General features: G+C 40.5%; 1 protein-coding gene across 4 annotated transcripts in view; it reads right to left on the reverse strand.

Moving 5' to 3' along the window:
* The window catches only part of TRAF3 (TNF receptor associated factor 3), a 116,374-nt gene that overhangs the window by 50,157 nt on the left and 50,645 nt on the right, over positions 1 to 15,572 (reverse strand). For all 4 annotated transcript variants that reach the window (XM_060003886.1, XM_060003889.1, XM_060003888.1 and 1 more), the window contains one exon: positions 5,377 to 5,500. In XM_060003886.1, coding sequence (XP_059859869.1) covers positions 5,377 to 5,387 — 11 coding nt within the window. In that variant the 5' untranslated portion in view covers positions 5,388 to 5,500. The remainder of the gene's footprint in view (positions 1 to 5,376; positions 5,501 to 15,572) is intronic.

A 15,572-nucleotide genomic window follows, 5' to 3' on the forward strand; every position in this document is an offset into this window, starting at 1 on the left:
TATTTATATGTGGGTATAAAAATAGTTAAATTCTACCTTAATCCTAAAGTTTACATGTAACAATTATAGGTTAATGAAATTCTATAATATTTATAATAATGATTGTGTTGATGAAGAAAAACTATGTGAACTCAGTCAAATGCCTTAAGGAGATGGTGGAGGGGGCAACTTTTAGGGACCTACAACAGACTAAATGTTTAACAGCCTGACTGCAGAAGCAGCTCAGAGGTTACAGCACCCACAGACTGGACACACATGCCTCTGGTTAGCACCCTGGGCCACTGCCAATACCTCACTTTCCCACCCTCATTCTAGCATCAGGTTTGGAAAGAGGATGTCTGCTTCCACACACATAAAAAAAAATGTTCTGCTGAAGAGTAACAACAGATACACTAGGCAAAGAGAGTGCAAAGGAAGCTACAGTGAAGGGAAAGTATGCGACCAAGGATTCCAGTAGAGTAATTACTCTATTATTATATTATTTACTGTTTGCTACATGTTTAGGTATGGATTTACTGTATTTTGAGGCCACATTTTTACCCAAATGAAAAAAGTCTCTATTTGAGAAATTCGTTTCATAAAATTCTAGTTTCTAGCCAGCTACTCAGGAAGTCCTTCTCTCACAGTTGAGGCATATCTGTACTTGGAAATACAGCAAAGAATTGGACTAGATTCCTTTCACTTTCCTCTATGCCTTCATTACCCTAATGATTTATTTTACGTTCCCTACTTTTGTGATTTAAGTTGAGCTACATTTTACTTGGAGATTAGAAACTGGAAACAAATGTACATCTGCTGACAAAAGGGTGTTCCAAGAACTGGAAAGCCCGGGGAAAACCAAAAAAGGGAAGCATCAGATAAACAAAGAAAATGGCTCCTGCCAGCAAGAAAGTACTAAACACAACAAAGATGCAGAAGAACAAGCTCAACATCAAGCCCAGGAGGGAAATTAAAAACATCATCCAAGCGATGCCAATAAAGGGAGAAGGGAGAAAACGACAGACAGACAGGTGTGCCCTGCTGATAAAAAAAGTGTTCTGGCAGTCCATATTTCTGCAAACATTTCAGCACACTAGCTCTTCTCGTGATACCTGATGCCAAACACTCTGCCGAGGGAGTGAGCGCGTGGCTAACTCGCTGGGAAAGCAAAGACAAGGGGAGACTAGATGCTTATCCAAACAAATAGGCATCTCATAATCACAGATGAAAAGCCCCATATCGGAGACAGAGAGAGGGAGAGAGACAGACGGACACAGGCATGCAGCTGGAAAAGAAGCTGATTAAAACCACAGTATAAAACTTGGTCTTTCCTTTAGGAAAACAATAGCTATTTGAGGCCCAACACTGCCAACAGCGCTTGGTTCAAATGACTTAGGATTTTCAAAACATCATTCATTCAACTCTGACTATGTGCAAAAAGGCTGTGCCTCTCCTGGCCAAGGGCCAGAGTCCTGCCATCTGGACAGGAAGGCAGGAGAAGAGCTGAGGGCTCCGTCCACCTGACAAGCAACTAAGAAGGGTCCCGCACCTTTCCAAGTGGATGCTGCCCTGAGGCCACGCCCGGCCTGGAGGCTCCTGGGCTGCAGGTTGTGTGATAAGGTTCATTTTCCTGGAGCATTGACTTTACTGGGAAATACGAGTGAAAAGCATAAAACATGGCCACATTTAGGAGTGGATTACAATATTTAAACCACTTTTAGAATACAACACGGGAATTAAAAAATCAGTGGCTCTTGGCTCTGTGCTCCTTCTCCATCTCTTTCGCAGACTCTCCCATTCCTACCTGTGGTTGAAAGGCAGGAGCTGTTCAGGTGCTGATCTAGATCCCCTTCTTTCTCCTGCTGGGCAATCAGACCTGCACAGATGAGCCTCTGGCTCTGATCCCCACACTCACTGAGCTTTGAGACGACCCCTCTAACTTTGTCGCACTGCACAGGCGCCTCATGGTCAACACAGCCCAGATGGAATTTGTCATCTTCAGTGCTTCCCATTCCTGTCCAACTCACCTCTCTACCTACTCAGAAACAACCTGCTCCCATCTCAGGGAGTGACACCATTACCTGGTCAGCTGCCTAAGGCAGAACTGTCCCCACCTCCCTGATTCTGACACTCAACCATTCATCAAGACCTGTCGATTCCATGGCCTCCAACCTAATTCCCCATCGCCACCGTGGCCTTGGTTACGGGGTGGTCATTCTGTCGCTAGTGAGATGCTCTCAGGTTCATTTTACTCATCTGCAGTCTCTGCCAGCTAAAATAGTCCATCTTGAGCTTCTAGTCCAAGTCTCTCATTTTACACATAAGGAAAACCAGGCCAAGACAAGTGATGCACTTGCAAGGAAGGTCCCAAAATTACTGAGAAATCTGAAATTGGATAAAAAGCAAAACTGATGACATTTATATGCAGGAGAAACATATACTGATTAATGCCAACATATTTTTTAAAGTTAATTTTTTCCTATAGTACAGCCAACATGATGGAATACTATACAGCTGTAAAAAGGATGAGGAGAATCTCTATTTACTGCTATGCTGTGAGCTCATGATATGTTGTTAAATTAAAAAAAAAAAAAAAAAAAGGTGGAGAGGGACTTCCCTGGTGGTCCAGTGGGTAAGACTTCGCACTCCCAATGCAGGGGCCCTCGGTTCAACCCCTGGTCAGGAACTAGATCCCGCATGCATAGCGCAACTAAGAGTTTGCATACCACAACTAAGAAGTCCGCATGCTGCAACTAAAGATCCCACGTGCCGCAACTAAGACCTGGCACAGCCTAAATAAATAAATAAAAATTTTTTTTAAAAGATGGAGAAGAGCTTGTACTGTATACTACCATTTTCTAAGAAAGAGGGCTGTAGGTATACACACACACACACACACACACACACACACACACACACATACTTATATTACAAATAGACAAACTAAAAACAAAAAAAAAATTTAACTGTGGAGGAGGGAAGAAACAGGGTACAAAGATCAGGAATGAAAGCTAGATTTCTGAAAATACTTTATTTTGACTTGTAACCATGAAAATATTTTTTATAAACGTCTAACGCAAGATTTAAAAAGAAGCTATTCCTTAAAATAAAAATAAAATAAATGAATCTAACTGTGTAGCAAGTTGGTGGCGCACTGAGGAACTGGCTCAGGTGACACTAAAACTTAACAATTCGGCAGAACATCCCTAGGGACCCACCCTGAGGACAGAAAGAACTGCAGAAAATCTCAGACAGTTTTCAATAATCGTACACTGGTTGGTAATATGTTGGTGTTATTATTTTAAAACTATCACGTTTATTTTATAGGTTAAAACAAGTAAGTAATGATGTGAATGTTGTTAGGAACCAAGATTTTCAGCATAAGAGAAAAGACACATCAATACAGAATCAAAGAAGTAAAAACCATATAATCCTGAATTTGAAACAAAAATATCAGTATCAACTCATGATCAAAAAGTGTATTTCCTGGCTGTCCACCAAAAAGGCCCAGGACAATAACCAGCCTTATAGCAACGAGTATCCCTAGTGCCCAGTCTGTGGTCTCAAGGTACCGTTTTCTACAAGAGGGAACCAGAGCTGCTTAGAGAAATAGCCAATTCCAGGTCTGGGGTGAAAAAGTACAAAACAAATCCGAAACATCTTACCATTTCAGAGACCAAGGAAAGGAAGGCTACGGGTCACGTCAAAGGACAAGAAGTCAACTTAAAGAGGCTCCACTGGCAAAAGTGGCACAATCCTAGCATCCGTGAGAGTAATAACTGCAATGGATTAAACACACCACATACATTTAAATTCAGGAGTTTACACTGATACTTAATCCCTGGTCACTTTTGGAGCGGCTATGAGACCATCTCATTATTTTGAGAACCCATAAAGAGAAAGAATCAGGCATTTGTCCTACCTTTCCTATTTGAACTGTCCCTTAGGTTAACCAAACAGTTAGTATTTCAGTGAATCAAGGCAGGGAATTCCCTGGTGGCACAGTGGTTAAGAATCCGCTTGCCAATGCAGGGGACACAGGTTCAAGCCCTGGTCTGGGAAGATCCCACATGCCGCAGAGCAACTAAGCCCATGCGCCACATCTACTGAGCCTGCGCTCTAGAGCCCGTGAGTCACAACTACTGAAGCCCGTGCGCTCTAGGGCCCGCGTGCCACAACTACTGAGCCCACATGCTGCAACTACTGAGCCCGAGCTCCTAGAGCCTGCGCACTGCAACGAAGAGTAGCCCCCACTTGCCGCAACTAGAAAAAGCCCGCACGCAGCAACAAAGACCCAACGCAGCCAAATTAAAAAAACAAAACAAAAAAAAAAGGGGTAGAGTAAAGGATGAAACTTATCATCATTTACAACCCCTAATGACCGTGAATCCAAGTGCCTCCTGGTGAGGGGACACACCACCACCTCCGAGTGCACGTGCTCAAAGGCTGAGCCAGTCGAACTTCTAGATCTACCTACCACCTCCCAGGAAATAACGGGATAGAAGAATGTGTTCAATGGAAATGGCAAAAGTCAAAACAGGGACACCCCCGACTACAGAACAACCAGCATGGATTTTCCAAAAAAAAAAATGCAAGGAAGAAAAGGGATAGGGTGGAGCAGTCAATTGATTAACAGAGACTTAAGAGACAGATCAGCTAAATGCAATTGTTTCGACCCTGCTTCAAACAAGCTAAAAAAAATCGAGACTACTGGGGGAAATTGAATGGTACTGTGATTATGAATAAAATTTTAAATACCAGTTTTCTTGATACTTATGAATTTATCAAAAATAGCTAGGTATTAAATCTTACTTTGCATGCAAACATTTCAAACCCGTTTCATATTCATTTTTATGTTCTAACATATTAAAGAGTTCTTAATTTCAAGTATAAAATGCCACTCAATCACAAATTAGAGATTAAAACACAGGGTATTTTGTTTCCTTTCAAACTCCTAGAGAAAGACGGTTAAGGAGCAAGCAAAAGATGCAATACTCAGCTGGGCAGGCCTCCAGCCTCAAGCCACTGGCACCTTCACTGCAGCGGCATCCTCCGAGGGAAGGCTGGGCCTCAGGGCTTTCAGAGGGCAGGCAGAGATGCATGCCGCTAACCTTGGTTTTCAAACTCATTATCGTTACTAAGACATCAGGTGTAATGTCTATCACTTGCAAAGTTTAATGCTGGTTTTAAAAAAAGAAAAAGTCAGATGCACACCAAAATACAGTGCCGTGTAAGCAGAAGACAGTCCAATACACCTGTTATAGAATGAAACTGCTAAAGCCAAAAGTGAGGAAGTTCAGGATGTTTTTTAATTTAATTACTTCACTGTCATGCAAAGCAAACAAGTAACAGCTGAAGAAGGAAATCCACACAAATTAAAATTTTCTAGTGACATACCTGTGTGTCATATGCTGTAAGAAGATGTGTCTAAGCTTGATCAGGCGGGAAGAGATTTCAATAAAGAAAAAGCAAAGCAGCGTCAGCCTTATCCTTCTTCAGATAATGTAGTGGAGTCCCTTACCTAGGAAGTAAGATACGTGGTTAACTCACATGTGGAAAATTTTAAAAACAGAATTTCAAAAATGGAAATTTCTAAAAAATTATAAAGTAAGAAGTTTAGGAGAAAACTTTTTTAACCATCTATATAAACATGTGCTTTGAATTTTCTGCATTTTTTGAGTTGAACATAAATTACAAAGTCTGGATAACTTCGGATTATCTACACATAGAAAAGCACAAGAAACATGTATGTACAGTTTCACAAGGTTATTATGAAAACACTAGTCCAACTACCACCAGACCAAGGAATGGTATACTGTTGCAACCAAAAAAAAGTTGGGTGCCTCTCTCTGATCCCAAACCCTTTCCTCCGCCTCTAAGTAACAACCACCCTAACTGTGGTTACCATTTCGTTGCTTTTCTTTAGATTTATCACCTAGGCACGTAGCTCTGACAGTTTATTTTTGCCAGCTTCTGAATTTTACATAAACACAATCATACAGTGTGTCTTCTTCTGTCTTGCTTTGTTTTTGCTCCATTGTTGTTGCTGGCTCTGTTGTTTGTTTTCATTGCTGTATAATATTCCATCATGCAATATACCACAATTTACTTATCCATTCCCCTGTCCCCTGGGTAATTTCTGCTTTGGAGCAAATATTAGCACTACTGAGATCTTTCTGGCACAGCTATCTTAAGCATATAGGCATATATTCCTCTAGTGTATATTCCTACAAGTGTGACTGCTAGATTACTGGGTAAGTGTATATTCAACTCTGCTACATAAGGCCAAACAAACTACTTCCCCAGGCGGTTGTAACAATTTACACTCCCACAAGAAGGTATGAGAGAGTTTCTGTTGCTCAACGTTTTCAAAATTTGTCACACTATTTTTAATTCTTGCTAACTGAATGGCTATGCAGTGGTGTCCTAAGAATCCTTTATTATGTAAAATTTTATAATTATTTAGGAGAAAAGCTCATGAAATTTGACAACTGCTCATGAAATTTGACATCTGACAATTGCTGCAATGGAGATTTAATTCTGCAACCAAGCATTCGTTCACTTTTCCGATGGTTACTGCACTCCCATTTCTCACCAGGTGTAACCCCCCCCACTCTCAGTCCACCAGCTTCCAGAGACACTGGTTCCAACACCCAGGCACAAGGGGACAGGTGTCAGGGTAGGGGGGGGGGGCTGGCCAGTAAGAGCAGCCTATTCCCGGCCAGAGTTGTTTCATCTGTGAGCATACAACCCAAGTCAAAATGAATCGAGTCTTTTCTTCCTCCTCTGGGACTTAAAGAGATTTCCATTCTTTCCCAAAGAATCTGAACATGAGCACATGGGAGTGAAGAGGCTTTCTGAGAATAGAGCAAAAATGGAGGAAGATGCTGGGGAAGAAGCTGACTCAACTGCAGCCAGCCCTGAGGCTTTTCAATTAGGTGATCAATAAATCCCCCTTTGCTTGTAACAGCTAAGGTCCAGGGACATCAGAAATAGCCCTCACTGACATCACTCATTAAAAAACATGTGTTGTTTTGTTTTGTTTTGCGGTACGCAGGCCTCTCACTGTTGTGGCCTCTCCCGTTGCGGAGCACAGGCTCCACACGTGCAGGCTCAGCGGCCATGGCTCAGGGCCCAGCCGCTCCGCGGCATGTGGGATCTTCCCAGACCGGGGCACGAACCCGTGTCCCCTGCACCGGCAGGCGGACTCTCAACCACTGCGCCACCAGGGAAGCCCGATACATGTGTTTTAATCTACTCAGTAAGCCGCAGAGATCAATTAAGGTAACACACGATAATACACACACGCACACACACAAACACACACACACACACACACACGGCCTCAATGTTATTTCAATCACATTTTGTAAGTCAAAACAGTTTATCACCCAAACTTGAACTACAGTTCTTGCCAAATGTTAACTCTGAATGTTTCTTTGGCAAGAGAATGAAAAATCAATAGCTGTAATTTATTTGTCCTTGTCTGCTATAAACACTTCACTAATTATACTATCCCTATTGGGTTTTAGTAACAAAGTTATGATAACCTCATAAAATAAATTAGGTGTTCCCTGGTTTATTCTGAGGAAGTATTTGGATAAGATTGGAATTATTTCTTCCTTGAAAGTCTGGTGGAATTTAACAATGAAGCCATCTGTGCCTAAAAAATTTTAATTACTGATTCTATTTTTTTGATGGTTATAGGACTAGTGAAGGTTTCTATTTTTTCTGCAGCTACTTTTAGAAAGTTACATTTTTCAAGAAATTTGTTTATTTCATCTAAATTTCCAAATTGACTGACATGATGCTATTTCTAATAATGTTTTATGATTTTTTATAGTCTACTGAATCCAAAGTAGCTTCTCTTTTTTCCTTTCTTTTCATTGATTGTGCCTCCTCTTTTTTTCTCCCTTATCTCACCAGACGTTTGTCACTTTTACTAGACTATTCAAAGAACCAATCTGGGTGCTTTGTTGTTCTTTTCTACTGTAAAATTTCCATTTGCTGAATTCTGCTCTGATTTTCTTCCTTTGGGCTTTTTGGGGTTTTTTTTGGCTATTCTTTTTCCAATTTTTAATTAGAGTGATACTTAGCCTACTAATTTTCAGCTTTTCTACCTTTCTAAAGCTATAAAATCTCTCTCCATGGACAGAGAGATTTGGCTGCGTTCTACAAGTTTTGATGTATAGTATGTTCATTTTCAGCCAGTTAAAAGCATGTTCTAACTTCCATTATGTCATCTTCTTAGAATATTTTAAAAATATTCCTTTATTTTTAAGCTCTTAGGGATTTTATAATTATCTTTTTGTTACTGATCTATAGCTCAGTTCCACTGAGGTCAGAGATTATAATCTGTATTATTATAATCTTTGAAACGTATTGCACTATGGCCTAGTATTGGTCAATTTTTAGAAATTTCTTCTATGTGCCTGAAAATAAAGTATACGTTGCAGGTTTTGGAGGGAATGTTATTTATACATACATCAGACCAAGGGTATTGATCCTATGCAAAACATCTGTGCTTACAGAATTTTTAAAATTTTTGGCCTACTTATTCTATCAGTTACTGAGACGTGTGTTGGAATCTCCACGGTAACTGTAAATTTCTCAATTTTTTCCTTGTACTTATGCAAATTCTAGTTTGGATACTCTGAAGTCATACTATTAGGCTTCTCCACATTGAGAATTATGATGACTCTCTTTTGAATTGAACCTTTTACCATTACAAACCGTGACAGAGACGACAGGTTGACCGAACTTCCTTCTTCTACTTCCTGGGCACAAAGCTAGATTGTTATTTCCCAGCCTCCCCTGCAGTTTGGTTCTTACCAAGGTTTGGTTATACGACCTGGGCTCCCCCTAACAGAACGTGATCGCAATGTACCCCACCCTCAGGCCTAGCCCGTGCATACTGGTGTGAGTGTCCATACTCCCCCGAACGCAGAGGCTCCTGCAGAGTATTCCAAGTCCTAAGAGATGGCAGAGTCACAGGCAGAAGCAGCTGAATCCCCAGATGACCATCTGGAAAGCAATCTGCCAAACAGGACTGTCGGTACTGGACTTTGTGTAAGAAACGAATTTGCTTATAATAAACTACTGAATGTTTTGTTATAGGAACTAGTTGCCAACTCTATTTAGTGAAATGACACTCATCTCTAGTACTGTTTTTTTTGCCTTAAACTGTATTTTTTCTGACACTATACAATCTTGCTTTTGGCTAGTGTTTGCATAGTTTATTTTTTTCATCATTTTTCTTTCAACATCTCTTAATCCTCATGTTTTAGGTGGGTCTCTTATGAACAGTATACAGTTGGATTTTTAAAACATCTTACTTGATACCCTTGTCTTTTAATTGGAACACTTAGCTATTTACACTGGAAGCAACTACTCACATTTAGGTTTAATTCTGTTATTTTACCAGGGGCTTCTATTTGCTCCTTTTGGATTACTTGTTATCATTCTAGTCCCCACTCCCCAGTAATCTGGAAATTACACATTGTTTCTATTCTTTTAGTAATTGCTTTAGAAATTATAATGTACGGGTTCTTACCAAAGTCCAATGTTAATCAATATATTTACCCTTCCCTTGGACAGCAAGGGCCTCAAAATATTAACTCCATTCACCATCTTTCCAACTTATATTCTACTGTTGTGTGTGTATGCATGTGTATACCTTTCTGTCATTATTGTTTTACACAATATTCATTCATTTTTCTAAAAAAGGTACAGGATTCTTTCTTCTAGTGTACTGAAGCTGTTACCCCGAGTCTTTTTGGCTTTCACTGCCTGTGTTGAGAAGTCTATTACTGCTCCTTTATGGGTAATCCTGTGTTTCACTATGTGTCTGGGCGGATTTCTTCTTGCCTGTCCTGCCAGTCATTTGTTGAGCATCTTGGATCTGTGGTTTGGCTTCTTTCAGAATCTGTGGAAAATTTTCAGCCATTATCCCTTCGAATACTGCTTCTGCACCATCCTCTCTCCTCAGAACCAATTATACATGTGCCAGAGCTCACTGTTTCCAGTCTCCGGTCTTCCCTTTGTGTTTTCCACATTCCCATCTCCGTGTTTCACTCTCGTTTTTCTTCTTTTGATCTGTTACTGTGGTGGATTACATTGATTGATTTTCCAATGGTAAGCCCATCTTTCATTCTTGAGATAACTCTGATCATTGTGTACCATCCTTGTTACATGCAGCCTAGCGGATTCTATTCGCTAAAATTTATGGAGGATGCTGTGTGTATCACAAATACTGCTTGTGGTTTTTCCTTTATTATAATGTCTCTGTCTGGTTTTGCTTTCAGGATAAGGCTGGCCTTACAGAATGAGACAGGAAGCATTCACTTCTCTTCTATTTTCTGAAAAAGTTTTTGTCAGATTCAGTATTCTCTCTTCTTTAAGTGTTTAATACTTACCAGTGAAGCTATCTGCGCCTGAAGATTTCTTTGAGGTAAGGATTTTAACTACAAATTCTTCAATAAATATATAGTTATGCTATACATTGGTTCTTGAGTGAGCTTTGGTGGTTTATGTTTTTCAAGGAGTTTGTTCATTTTATTTAGGTTGTCAAATTTATTGGCATAAAATTCTTCACAATATTCCTTATTGCCCATTTAACGTCTGTAGGATCTGTAATAATGTCCTTTTACATCCCTGATACTGGCAATTAATGTTTCTTTTTTCCCCACTGATGAGAGATTTAGATATATTATACATCTTCAACTCATCACAGCTTACCTTCAAATAATATTATACCACTTGAGACACAGTAATACTGTACTTCCATTTCTCCCCTCCCAACCTTTGTGCTATTGTTATTTACTTACCTCTACAAGTATTATAAATCCCAAAATACATTGTTATTTTTGCTTTAAATAATCAATTTTAAAAAGATTAAAAGCGTGAATATCTGCCAATTATTGACCATTTTTGGTTCTTTTCATTCCTTTGTGTAAAAATTTCCATCTGGTATCATACTGCTTCTACTTGAGCTTCCTTTAAAATTTCTTGTAGTTGTAGTTCTGCTGGCAATAAATTCTGTCAGCATTTCTTGGCCTAGAAGTTTTGACTTCACTTTCATTTCTGAAAGATATTTTCACTGGGTACAGAATTCTAAATTAACAGGTTTCTTCCTTTCACTGCTTTAAAAACAGCACTGTTGTCTCCTGACTTACACAAGTTCTGGCCAGAAGTCTTCTCACGTTAATTTGGTTCCTCTGTAACATGTCCTCTTTTCTTCTTGCTGCTTTTTAAGATTTTTTTCTCTTCATCACTGGTTTTTCAGCAATTGGATCACGTGGCACCTTGGTATGATTTTCCCTGTTTGCTCTATTCGGGGTTTGTGAGCATCATGGTTTGCAGTCTTCAAAAAATCTGGACATTTTTCAGCCACTATTTCTTCAAATACCATTTCCATTCTCTCCTCTTCTTCTAGAACTCCAGTTACACATATCTTGAAACAGCTGATTTTCTCTCACAGGTCACTAATGCTCTGTTACTTTGTTCAATCTTCTTTATTCTTTGTACCATATTTTGGATAGTTTCTACTGCTATGTCTTTTTTTAAAAAATAAATTTATTTACCTTATTTATTTATTTACTTTTGGCCGCGTTGGGTCTTCGTTGCTGCGCGCGGGCTTCTCATTGCGGTGGCTTCTCTTGTTGCGGAGAACGGGCTCTAGGCGCATGGGCTTCAGTAGTTGTGGCTTGTGGGCTCTAGAGCGCAGGCTCAGTAGTTGTGGTGCACGGGCTTAGCTGCTCTGCAGCACATGGGGTCTTCTCGGACCAGGGATCAAACCCGTGTCCCCTGCGTTGGCAGAAGGATTCTTAGAACCACTGTACCACCAGGGAAGTCCTCTATTGCTGTGCCTTGAAGTTCACTGATCTTTTCTTCTGTACAGCCAATTTGCTGTTAATCTATTGTATTTTTCACTTCTCTATTATATTTTTCATCTCTAGAAGTCCTAGTTCAGTCTTTTTCATATCACTCACTCATTATGCTCATTCTCCCCATGAATATGTACAACTTATTTATAATAGTTATTTTAATGCCCCTGTCTGCTAATTTCATCATCTCTGTTATTTCTGGGTTTCTACTGATTGATTTTCCTCCTGGTTAATATCATATTTTCTTGCTTCTTTGCATGCCTGGTAATTTTTATTAGATGCTGGACACAAACATTTTTACATTGCTGGGTGCTGGATTTTATCATATCCTTTTAAATATAGTTGGGGCTTTGTTCTGGGAATGCAGTTAAGGTACCTGGAATCAGTTAGGGCAGGTCTGCAGCAGTCTTTTAGTCCAGGGCTGATTCAGTCCCATTACTAAGGTGATACCCCTCTGAGGAATCTACCTGATGCCCTAAATGAAAAAGCTGCTCTGAACCCACCCTCACAAGATTAAAAAACAAGCTTTAAAAGGACCTAACTGATACAACCCTGGGTGGTGCGAACACAAACTATCTCAGCTCTGTGTGATGTCCAAAAAGTGTTGAGTCCACTCCTTTCTGGTGCTTCTTTTCCTGGCTTTGAGGTGTTTGCTCTGATGGACGCGTAGATCAGCACTCGGCCCAAATCTCAGGAGGTCCTTCTGCAGATCTCTGGAGTTCTCTAGGTAGCTCCCTACCCCGTATACTTTGCCCCTCAAATTCTAGCTGCCTTGTGCTCTCCAAACTCTGATCTCTGTTTTGCTACTTCAGTAAGGCTAGTGGACTCTGGTTTTGCTCTCCCTGTCCTGTAATGTAGAAACTGTCTCTAGACCAGGACTGGTAAACTATGGCCTGAGGACCAAATCCAACTTGCTACTATTTTTACAAATAAAGTTTTATTGGAACACGTCAATGGCCATTCATTTACATACTTAGTATGAAAGCAGCCACAGACAAGCCATGGTTAAAAGTTATAATTTTGATGAAGAAATAGTCCAGAACTCATGAAACTCAAATTCATTTAACAATCCAACACGCTGAAATTCACGAAGCACCCTCACACACTTCCCTCCCCACTCTGTCCTTCTGACCCGGCCCTGGGCGTGAGCCTACCTCCCCCAGCGTGGCTCAGCAGGCCCTCCTCTGCCGAGAGCCAGCCTCCCTCAACACCAGGGTGGGCTTGCAAGCTCTGCTCCACCGGTGCCCTTTCTCCTCCTGTGTTCATGCTCCTTCTCTCCCACCCCCTCCACTGTCCTGTCAGACACTTCATCCCCAAGACTACATTCACGTGCCTTGAAATCTTCTATTCACACTAACCCTTAGCACTTAACGAGGTGCCAGGCACACACGGCAAGCACTTGCTTGTTGGGGAATTAAACTCCTTTTAATTAAAGTGGACTTAAACTCGCATATTTCTGTGAACCTTCCCTTCCCAGGGAGAGTGACCCTCCTCAAACCCTGGTCTGTACTGTACGAGGAGGATGCCCATCACAACACGCACAAGCCTGTACCAGCCTTGCTTCCTCCTCCCTCCCACCTGACTGTGAGCCTCCTGAAGACACAGCCGTGTCTCCGTCAGGTTTGTGCCCTCAGCACTCAGAAGGTGCCTGTCACACAGGAAGCACTCAATACACGTTAGCCACAGTTTTTATTAGTTAGTATTAATTTAACCTTGTAGTTATTCATTTATTCCTCACAACTCTACAAATACCTTTCTCCTTTTTCCACTGCATTGCAGAGATGAGAAAATTGAAACACAAAGATCCAGCAACTTCACAACATTACACATTAGCAAGTCGGGGATCAGTGTGCCCCTGGAACCCATGTGCTTAACAACCGTGTCTCTTACCAGATAGACTGCACCCACAGAGGTGTGCTCACTGACTCAGGATGTCGTGGGAATCAATACAGATTTATGCTGCAAAATCGGATTTGCCATTTGCACACTCAAATTATCTTTAAAATGTTATCCAGGAGACAGCAGAAGCAAGAAGAACTACAATCCTGCAGTCTGCGGAACAAAAACCACGTTCGTAGAAAGACAAGATGAAAAGGCAGAGGGCTATGTACCAGATGAAGGAACCAGATTGGACTACAGAAAGACAACTAAATGAAGTGGAGATAGGCAACCTTCCAGAAAAAGAATTCAGAATAATGATAGTGAAGATGATCCAGGACCTTGGAAAAAGAATGGAGGCAAAGATCGAGAAGATGCAAGAAATGTTTAACAAAGACCTAGAAGAATTAAAGACAAACAAACAGAGAGGAACAATACAATAACTGAAACGAAAACTACACTAGAAGGAATCAATAGCAGAATAAGTGAGGCAGAAGAATGGATAAGTGACCTGGAAGACAGAATGGTGGAATTCACTGCTGCGGAACAGAATAAAGAAAAAAGGATGAAAAGAAATGAAGACAGCCTAAGAGACCTCTGGGACAACATTAAAGGCAATAACATTCACATTTTAGGGGTCCCAGAAGGAGAAGAGAGAAAGGACCTGAGAGAATATTTGAAGAGATTACAGTTGAAAACTTCCCTAACATGGGAAAGGAAATAGCTACCCAAGTCCAGGAAGTGCAGAGAGTCCCATACAGGATATGGGAGAAACATTTCAAGGAGAAACATTTCAAGGAGAAACATGCCGAGACACACAGCAATCAAACTGGCAAAAATTAAAGACAAAGAAAAATTATTGAAAGCAGCAAGGGAAAAACGACAAATAACATACAAGGGAACTCCCATAAGGTTAACAGCTGATTTCTCAGCAGAAACTCTACAAGCCAGAAGGGAGTGGCATGATAAACTTAAAGTGATGAAAGGGAAGAACCTACAACCAAGATTACTCTACCCGGCAAGGATCTCATCCAGATTCGATGGAGAAATCAAAAGCTTTACAGACAAGCAAAAGCTAAGACAATTCAGCACCACCAAACCAGTTCTACAACAAACGCTAAAGGAACTTCTCTAAGTGGGAAACACAAGAGAAGAAAAGGACCTACAAAAACAAACCCAAAACAATTACGAAAATGGTCATAGGAACATACATATCGATAACTACCTTAAACGTGAATGCATTAAATGCTCCAACCAAAAGACACAGGCTCGCTGAATGGATACAAAAACAAGACCCATATATATGCTGTCTACAAGACACCCACTTCAGACCTAGGGACACATACAGACTGAAAGTGAGGGGATGGAGAAAGATATTCCATGCCAACGGAAATCAAAAGAAAGCTGGAGTAGCAATACTCATATCATATAAAATAGACTTTAAAATAAAGAATGTTACAAGAGACAAGGAAGGACACTACATAATGATCAAGGGATCAATCCAAGAAGAAGATATAACAATTATAAATATATATGCACCCAACATAGGAGCACCTCAATACATAAGGCAACTGCTAACAGCTATAAAAGAGGAAATCAACAGTAACACAATAATAGTGGGGGACTTTAACACCTCACTTACACCAATGGACAGATCATCCAAAATGAAAATAAATAAGGAAACAGAAGCTTTAAGTGACACAACAGACCAGATAGATTTAACTGATATTTATAGGACATTCCATCCAAAAACAGCAGATTACACTTTCTTCTCAAGTGCGCACAGAACATTCTCCAGGATAGATCACATCTTGGGTCACAAATCAAGCC

This window comes from Delphinus delphis, chromosome 2 (genome assembly GCF_949987515.2).
Source record: "Delphinus delphis chromosome 2, mDelDel1.2, whole genome shotgun sequence".
NCBI lineage: Eukaryota > Metazoa > Chordata > Mammalia > Artiodactyla > Delphinidae > Delphinus > Delphinus delphis.